Here is a 10,403-nt window from a genome sequence, read left to right on the forward strand (position 1 = left end):
TTAACATATCATTCATGGATAATTTATTAATAAACACTCCCTGCAACTCAAGATGTTAGCTTAAAAGGTAAACATTTACCTTCTTTATATATATTCTGTATTACCTAGAGTGTATCCACGTTCTTCTTCAAACAAATAATATTTTCAATTTGTATCAACTAATCAGAAAAAAATTCCATTTGCTCTTTTTTGCTGAAAAGTGATCTTAGTGATTTTTAGATATGTGATTTGGGGACATTAGGCAATAAAATGTCTTGTTCAGTACACTGGAGGAATAGTTGTACATATCAAGCTGTGTGGACACTAACAAGAGCATCTGGAGAAGCCAGAGAATTTCAGTGATGACTCTGACAACTGCATCTGATCTTGTGCAGACATTATTCTGGTAAGAGTCCAAAATCTATGGCTGTCAAAGGATGAATAGCGCCATTTTTGGTAAACCACACCTGTGCCCACCTGTACTTTATTACTACTTGTACTGTAACGATCTCACATTACATTGCATTAATTCATAAGGCAGCACCAGCTATTAAACTGTGAGGTACTAAGTGAGTTCAAGAGCAAGGAAAATCTCTTGCCAGAGTTCTAGCACCTTGGACTCAGGAATGTAGCATTTTAAAAGTGCTCACTAAAAGCTCATGGAATATATGAATGCATGAGTGAGTAAATAAAGAAATGAAATAATTTAGTGATGACTTCACATGTCTTCTCAACATGGACCTCCTGGCAGATACCATAGGTATAGGAAGTGTCTCTTTTGGGTACCATATTCTACGGGGAAGCTGATCTCTCAATTATCAGCTGCAGAAAGTAGCGATGACTCTTATGCAGAAAAGAATTCTCCCCATTATAGACGCAGTAATACCTTCATGAAAAATTCCATTTTAGGCTCACTGTTAGGGATTATGTAAAAATGCTTATTTCTAAGCACTCTAATTGGTACTAGCTAGCATATACTGTTTTGTACAAATTATTTATCTATATGCTAATATTTAAAATTGAGCTAATTACTATACGCATTACTCTTTCTATGTGTATTTCTATGTTACTATGTGTATTTCTCTTTCATTTAAAAAATATGAATGGCTACTCAGTATAACTGTCCTTGGTCAGTGATTATCTTTGCATAAGCTGTTAAGCCTGCTAATAATCCCTAACCTATAGGAGAGACACCAATAACAGCCACTAAAAAAGGTAAAAAGTCAAAGATAGAGTAGTCCCAGCAAATAGCTGAAAACAATTTCAGTTCCAGAAAATCCTAAATATATTATGTGAGGTTATCATTTCTCAGAGGCTGTTTCAAGGATTTACAGTGTATGGAATATGCTTCATACAACATCAAATAAATCCAGCTCCATTTAGATTTGTTATCAGTATAAAAATAAATTATTAATGATGTTAAACAAACTGTGTCAAAGTAGGGATCTTCTTGGTGAAATCTGCAAAAACCTACCATATTCCATTGACCATCATTAATAACTTTGCCTCCAGTTGTGATTTTTGTTGTAAATTCATTTTTAAACTGGATTTCAATCTTTCCGTCACGCAGGGCAATCAGGAACCAAGCCGAGCGGTCAAGAGATTCTGCGTACAGGATCACACCTGCTGAATCATATGTCCGGAAATCAAATTCGGCTGAAAATCTAAATAATGGACAAACAGAGAGCCTTAAGAGAGAAATTCGGAAAGCTCAATATATTATGCTTTTTCTCTTATACTAGCAAACAGCAGTATGTTGAAAGAGCCAACTGTTTCTTTCTTTCCTGGAATTAAAGAAAGAGTAGGGCAGAATTAAACTGTTCATGTGTTATTTCTGGTTCCATGTGTTTAAAATCAGGTTATTTAATTTTCTTGCTTATTCTTGGAGTCTTTTTCCCCCGTGAACAGATGCTGTGGTAATTTTTCATCTGTTTTGGCATTTGTTTTGAAGGCACTCTTTTAAATGCTGGAATTCATACACATGTACCAATATTACATATATTCTATCTCTCCTGGAGCTTTTTAATACACTATATAATCTGACATTCTGACATTAAGATTCCTTTTTTTTTTTTTTTTGCTGTGTCCGTTAAGTGATTAGTAAAGGATGGTACAATTTCATGATTGGTTTATACATCAAAAGGCCCATTTTCCCTGTGATTTCATATATGTCAGGAAGGAATCAATCACGGAGATATATAAGACCGCATCTGTCTGACTGCAAACATAATTAAGCCTTCCTGTGTGGTAAGAAACGTAAAGTAAAAAACTTTAAAATATATCCGTTAGTTTGATTTCAAAAGCTCTCCAGAGCTCTAACTGTATAAATCACTATACTAGAGCACATGAAAGGACAGCTTAAAAGATGTAGTCTGGCCATGTGCTTGGGGGTATCTGAGCTCTAGGGCAATGACTGTTGCTATTAAGACCCCACGTATATAGGTAGCTATTACAGGGGAAGAAATATCTTAGAAATGCTGCATTAAAAAATAACATGTATTGATTAGTGCCCTAATGACACTGTAATGAGAATCAGCATTAACATTTCCCAGAAACCAGCAAATCAAAATGATTGAAAAAAGACAAACAGGGAATAGAAAAAATAGTTGTGTAACTCTCATCCCTTGAGTTAAGCTAAAATAAAGTTAATTTAAAAGTCAGGACTTCAGATAATTGCCAAGTAAGGCAAGAAAGAATCCCACACCCTTACCTACTAGTAATAGTAATAGGGGCACCATACACAACTTCTAACTTCAAATGGAGCAAAGAAAGGCTCATAAAAAATAAATTTTTTAATCTTTAGAATTCCAAAGAAATATTTAAAAGAGGTCATGTGCAGTAAAGTATGTTGGATAGATAACGATATAGTAGTAATTGACTGAACTAAGATTATTATTATTACTATTTATATTTTTCACTTAGGATGAGGACCTTTATTCTCTTTCATAACCACCACATTTTGCTGATGTCAAACATGTATTATCTTGTCAAAACGCAAATCTGTGTATGCTCAGGATCTCCCAGAAGTTGATCCTATTCTGGAGGTAATTTCCTTCTCTTTGCAAAATCATGCTAACCCAGTAATACAGAGCTGTGTTCTGCATCTTTCTGTCTGGAATATATCAGCATACATTGGGGAACAATTAATTCTTTTTCTGAAGAAGAATGAATTTGTTAACTTTAGGATAGGATAAATATTTGATCATTGGAAACAGCTGAAGGAATTTGCAAAAAGGGGTGGGGGGAGCAACAAAGCACTGGCTATTCTGTGTTGCTGACTCACCAGGTGGCAGTTTATAAAAAATTCATCAAGCTGTACATTTAAGGTATGTGTATATTTCCATATATGTATATATATTATACTTCAATAAAAAGTTTAAATAAATAGGCAATAAATACTGAAAAAATTATTATTTGGCCTATTTGATCCAATGTTAGAGCCCCAACTGAATCACCTGAGCATACCTAAGTCTGCAATAATTTTTTCTCTCTCATTCTCATTATTCTCTTTGCAAAGGAAATGTTGTCCCCAGTCCATGTCACCAGACAATATTATTTGTTCTGAGATGTTAAAAGGAAAACCAGGTCTTGGTGGGTAACAGTATTGAACGAGGGGCGCCTGGGTGGCTCAGTCGTTAAGCATCTGCCTTCAGCTCAGGGCGTGATCCCAGTGTTCTGGGATTGAGCCCCGCATCAGGCTCCTCCACTGGGAGCCTGCCTCTTCCTCTCCCACTCCCCTGCTTGTGTTCCCTTTCTCACTGGCTGTCTCTCTGTCAAATAAATAAATAAAAGCTTAAAAAAAAAAAGAGTATTGAAGGAGCACAATTATATCAGTGAATTTTAGAATACAGTTCAGCTTCTGTTCCTTCTTTAGTCAGACTACTGGATTCTGAGTTTTGATCTCTGGTCTCTGCTATCAACTATTTGGCTTGGAACAAGAAATGTCATAGCATGCGGATGGAGTTAAGATGGCGGAGGAGTAGGGGACCCCTTTTTCAGCCGGTCCCCTAAGTCGAGCTGGATAGGTACCAGGCCAGCCTGAACATCCACAGAATCAGCCTGAGATGCAGGAAGATACATCTGGATCTCTACAAATCTCCAGTATTGAGGTACGAAGCGGGCAGCCGGGAAACCACACACAGATATCGGAAGATAAACGGAAGGGGGAGGGAGCCACCGCGTTCAGGCGCTGGGAAGCGGTAGCCACTTGCACAGGGGAGCGGGCGGACTCGGAGACCTGCACCTGCGAGAGAGCAGACTGAGACCATGAGCCGGGGAACGCAGGCGACCAGTCTGAGGGCCGGAGCTCCGGAGCGCTCGGGGGTGGCTGGCTCGGAGCACGCGGGGGGTGGCTGGCGGCTGGCGGCGTTAGAAACACAAAGGACAGAGACATGCTGGCCCTGGAAGTGAGGGCAGGGACGCCGGGTATGGGGTGCACATCCCGGGACGCTGCAGGGTTGAGCAGCACCAACAGAAACAGAGTTAAAGTGGCCAGAACATCAGTGGAGAACGGTCCGCGATCCCTCTGTTCTGAGACAGAGGCTGAGATTCAGCCACTGCTGCTCTGACTCTCAGAAGAGGCACAGCAAACCGCCAGGGAAAGCCGCCAGAGAACAAAAGCCTGGAAATACCAGCTCACAGCGTGCCCATCCCCATCCCCCCTTGCAGGGGACACGGAGACTCTACCCAAAAAGGGGTGCCTGAGTATCGGCGCGGCAGGCCCCTCCCCCAGAAGGCAGGCTGAAAAGTCAAGAAGCCCACATCCCTAAGATCCCTATAAAACAAATGTGCACTGCCTGGGTCCCGGTCAATAATTTGGGCTCTGGGCAACCCCGCAACCTCTCCTCATCAGAATGACGAGAAAGACAAATCCCCCCCAAGCAAAGAAAAGACAATGAGTCTGTGGCCTCTGCCACAGAACTAATGGATATGGATATAACCAAATTATCAGAAATGGAATTCAGAGTAACAATGGTCAAGATGATGTGTAGACTTGAAAAAGTAAGCGAAAATGTTAAAGAAATTATAGAATCTCTAAGGGCGGAAATGAGAGCGAATTTGGCAGAAATTAAAAATTCTATGAGCCAAATGCAGTCAAACGAGAGGCTCTGATGGCCAGGGTGAATGAGGCAGAACGACAAATTGGCGAATTGGAGGATGGGTTAGTAGAAGAAAAAACTAAAATAAAATCTGGACTCAAAAAAATTCACACACAGGAATGTAGGTTACGGGAGATTACTGACTCAATGAAACGTTCAATATCAGAATCATCGGCATCCCTGAGGGTGGAAAAAAACAGAGGTCTAGAAGAGATATTTGAACAAATTGTAGCTGAAAACTTCCCTAATCTAGCAGGAAACAAGCATTCGTGTCCAAGAGGCAGAGAGGACCCTCCCAAGCTCAACCACGACAAACCCACGCCACGTCACGTCTAGTGCATCTCGCCCAAATATTAGATCCAAGGATACAGTATTGAAAGCGGCCAGGGCAACAAAATTTCTCACGTACCAAGGCAAAGGTATCAGAATTACGTCAGACCTGTCTACACAGACCTGGAATGAGAGAAAGGGTTGGGGAGCATTTATAAAAGCTCTTTCAGAAGAAAACATTCAGCCAAAAACCCTCTATCCAGCAAGGCTGTCATTAGAATGGATGGAGAAATAAAGAATCTTCCAGAATCAGCCAGTCATTAGCCAAATTCGTAACCACAGAAACTTGCCCTACAGGAGATGATTAAGGGGGTTCTATAAAAGTAAAAGGCCCCAAGAGTGATACAGAACAGAAAGTCACAATCTATACGAAACAAAGACTTTACTGGCAACATGGCATCATTAAAACCATCTCTCTCAATAATCAGTCTCAATGTGAAATGGCCTAAATGCTCCCATAAAGTGACCACAGGGTTGCACATTGGATAAAAGACATGACCCATCCATTTTGCTGTCTACAAGAGACTCATTTTGAACCTAAAGATACATCCAGACTGAAAGTAAAGGGATGGAATACCATCTTTTCACGCCAATGGACCTCAAAAAGAAAGCTGGGGTAGCGATTCTCATATCAGACAGATTGGATTTTAAACTAAAGACACATTTAAAACTAAGGGCACTATATTATTCTTAAAGGATGTATCCAACAGAGTGGATATGACAATTATAAATATATATGCTTCCCCACCAGGGACAGCAAGATACACAAGCCAACTCTTAACCAGAATAAAGGAGACATATAGATTAAAAATCAGTTGATGTAAGGGGACCTCCAACTCTCCACTATATCAGCAACAGACAGAAAACCGGAGAAGAAAACCAACATAAAACAGAGCTTTGTATGTACTTGGAGAGTTGGACCTCTAGATCATGAACACACACCTACAAAAAGAATATTCATTCTATTCTAATGCCCATGAACATTCTCAAAGAATAGCCATGTTCCTGGGACACAAAAGCATGAGTCTCAACCGATAACAAAGAGACTGAATTATCCCCCTGCATATTCTCTCAGACCACAATGCTCTGAATGGAACTCAACCACAAGGAAAAATTGGAAGAAACTCAAACACTTGGAGACTAAGAACCATCCTGCTCAGGAATGACTCGATAAACCAGGAAATCAAAAATCAATTTAAACAATTTATGGAGACCAACGAGAATGAAAACACAACGGTCCAAAACCTATGGGATACTGCAAAGGCAGTCCTAAGGGGGAAATACATAGCCATCCAAGCCTCACTCAAAAGAATAGAAAAATCTAAAATGCAGTTTTTATATTCTCACCTCAAGAAGCTGGAACAGCAATAGAGGGACAGGCCTAATCCACTCACAAGGAAGCAGTTGACCAAGATGAGAGCAGAAATCAATGAATTAGAAACCAGAAGTACAGTAGAGCAGATCAACAGGACTAGAAGCTGGTTCTTTGAGAGAATCAATAAAATTGACAAACCGCTGGTAAGACTTATCCAAAAGAATAGAGAGAGGACCCAAATTAATAAAATTATGAATGAAAAAGGAGAGGTCACGACCAACACCAATGAAATTGGAAGGATTATTAGAAGCTTTTATCAACAGCTATATGCCAATAAATTAAGCAATCTGCAAGAGATGGAGGCCTTCCTGGAAACCTATAAACTACCAAAACTGAAACAGGAAGAAATTGATTTTTTAAACAGGCCAATTAATTATGAAGAGATTGAATCAGTGATAAACAACCTTCCAAATAACAAAACTCCAGGCCCAGATGGTTTTCCTGGGGAATTCTACCAAACATTCTAAGAAGAAATAATACCTTTTCTCCCAAAGCTATTTCAAAAAATAGAAACAGAAGGAAAGCTACCAAACTCATTCTATGAGGCCAATATTACCTTGATCCCCAAACCAGGCAAAGACTCCATCAAAAAAGAGAATTACAGACCGATTTCCCTAATGAATATGGATGCCAAAATCCTCAACAAGATCCTGGCTAATAGAATCCAACAGTACATTAAAAGGATTATCCATCATGACCAAGTGGGATTCATACCTGGGATGCAAGCGTGGTTCAACATTCCTGTACGATGGCGTGATACATCATATCAACAAGAAAAGACTCAGGAACCATATGATCCTCTCAATTGATGCAGAAAAAGCATTTGACAAAATACAGCATCCTTTCCTGATTAAAACCCTTCAGAGTGTAGGAATAGAGGGTACATTTCTCAATCTCATAAAAGCCATCTATGAAAAGCCTACAGCAAATATTATTCTCAATGGGGAAAAGCTGGAAGCCTTTCCCTTAAGATCAGGAACGTGACAAAGGATGCCCTCTCGCCACTATTATTCAACATAGTACTAGAAGTCCTTGCAACAGCAATCAGACAACAAAAGGGATCAAAGGTATCCAAATCGGCAAAGAAAGTCAAGCTGTCTCTTTACGCTGAGACATGATACCCTATATGGAAAACCCAAAAGAATCCACTCCCAAACTATTAAAAGTTATAGAGCAATTCAGTAATGTGGCGGGATACAAAATCAATGCTCAGAAATCAGTTGCATTTCTATACACGAATAATGAGACTAAAGAAAGAGAAATTAGGGAATCCATCCCATTTACAATAGCACCAAAAACCATACGATACCTTGGAATTAACTTAAGCAGAGACGTAAAGGATCTATATTCTAGAAACTATAAATCACTCTTGAAAGACATTGAGGAAGACACAAAAAGATGGAAAAATATTCCATGCTCATGGATCGGAAGAATTAACATAGTTAAAATGTTCATGCTACCCAGAGCAATCTACACTTTCAATGCTATCCCGATCAAAATACCAATGACATTTTTCAAAGAACTGGAACAAACAGTCCTTAAATTTGTATGGAACCAGAAAAGGCCCCGAATCTCCAAGGAACTGTTGAAAAGGAAAAACAAAGCTGGGGGCATCTTGTTGCCGGATTTTGAGCTGTACTACAAAGCTGTGATCACAAAGACAGCATGGTACTGGCACAAAAACAGACACATAGACCAATGGAACAGAATAGAGAACCCAGAAATGGACCCTCGGCTCTTTGGGCAACTAATCTTTGATAAAGCAGGAAAAAACATCCGATTGGAAAAAGACAGTCTCTTCAATAAATGGTGCTGGAAAAAATTGGACAGCTACATGCAAAAGAATGAAACTTGACCACTCTCTCACACCATACACAAAAATAAACTCCAAATGGATGAAAGACCTCGATGTGAGACAGGAATCCATCAAAATCCTAGAGGAGAACATAGGCAGCAACCTCTAGGACCTTTTTCATGACACATCTCCAAAGGCAAGAGGAACAAAAGATAAAATGAACTTCTGGGACTTCATCAAGATAAAAAGTTTCTGCACAGCCAAGGAAACAGTCAAAAAAACTAAGAGGCAGCCCACGGAATGGGAGAATATATTTGCAAATGACACTACAGATAAAAAGACTGGTATCCAAGATCCACAAAGAACTTCTCAAACTCAATATACGAGAAACAAATAAACAAATCAAAAATGGGCAGAAGATATGAACAGATACTTTTCCAATGAAGACATACAAATGGCTAACAGACACATGAAAAAATGTTCAAAATCATAGCCATCAGGGAAATTCAAATAAAAAACCACACTAAGATACCACCTTATGCCAGTGAGAATGGCAAAAATAGACAAGGCAAGAAACAACAGTTGTTGGAGAAGATGTGGAGAAAGGGGATCCCTCCTACATTGTTGGTGGGAATGCAAGTTGGTACAGCCACTCTGGAAAACAATGTGCAGGTCCCTTAAAAAGTTAAAAATTGAGCTACCCTATGATCCAGCCATTGCACTACTGGGTATTTACCCCAAAGATACAGACGTAGTGAAGAGAAGGGCCATATGCACCCCAATGTTCATAGCAGCATTGTCCACAATAGCCAAAGTGTGGAAGGAACCGAGATGCCTTTCAACAGATGACTGGATTAAGAAGTTGTGGTCCATATATACAATGGAATATTACTCAGCTATCAGAAAGAACGATTTCTCAACATTTGCTGCAACATGGACGGCACCGGAGGAGATAATGCTGAGTGAAATAAGTCAAGCAGAGAAAGACAATTATCATATGATTTCTCTCATCTATGGAACATAAGAACTAGGAAGATCAGTAGGGGAAGAAAGGGATACAGAAAGGGGGGTAATCAGAAGAGGGAATGAAGCATGAGAGACTATGGACTCTGAGAAACAAACTGAGGGCCTCAGAGGGGAGGGGGGTGGGGGAATGGGATAGACTGGTGATGGGTAGTAAGGAGGGCACGTATTGCATGGTGCACTGGGTGTTATACGCAACTAATGAATCATCGAACTTTACATCGGAAACCGGGGATGTACTGTATGGTGATTAACATAATATAATAAAAAAAATAAAAAAAAAAGAATACAGTTCAATGTTCCTTAATGATGCAAAGTCTATGAATTTAGTTGAATTATTCAATGAATAGTCATTCATATATCTAATGAATTAAATTGCATGTATGCACGCTTATCTGATTAAAATGTTTTAAAATATGGACTCTATAATCAGTCACAAATAAGTTTCCTTTCCATTACTTCAACAAAACTCCAATTTCTTTTTTCTAGTTCCAACCACGTATGACTCTGAGAATATCTGGTAATTAAATCGTAACTCTAAAATACAAACAACTATTCTTTCCCTAGAGGCAACCTAACTGTAGGAATAACAGAAACGGTACTCGGTCAATTAAAATCATGTGATGTGTTCCTTTAAAATACCACCTAAGCAATCTTATGAATTTTCCTTAGTGATTATGAATAGAACTATATTCTAAAGGCAATACTGAGCATTTTCTCATTAGTTTTTATATCACAAAAGAAGAAGAATAGAAATTTCACAAATATATTAAATCTACTTTCCCAACTTGTTAGTAAAAAT

The 10,403-nt window shown here is 39.1% G+C and overlaps 1 protein-coding gene across 1 annotated transcript in view; it reads right to left on the reverse strand.

The window, feature by feature from the left end:
• PROS1 (protein S) overlaps window positions 1–10,403 on the reverse strand; it is a 73,141-nt gene that overhangs the window by 15,840 nt on the left and 46,898 nt on the right. Inside the window, exon 11 of the mRNA XM_008704434.2 lies at window positions 1,454–1,643. Coding sequence (XP_008702656.2) covers window positions 1,454–1,643 — 190 coding nt within the window. The remainder of the gene's footprint in view (window positions 1–1,453; window positions 1,644–10,403) is intronic.

The sequence above is a fragment of the Ursus maritimus genome, unplaced genomic scaffold (assembly GCF_017311325.1).
Source record: "Ursus maritimus isolate PB19 unplaced genomic scaffold, ASM1731132v1 scaffold_4, whole genome shotgun sequence".
Lineage (NCBI taxonomy): Eukaryota > Metazoa > Chordata > Mammalia > Carnivora > Ursidae > Ursus > Ursus maritimus.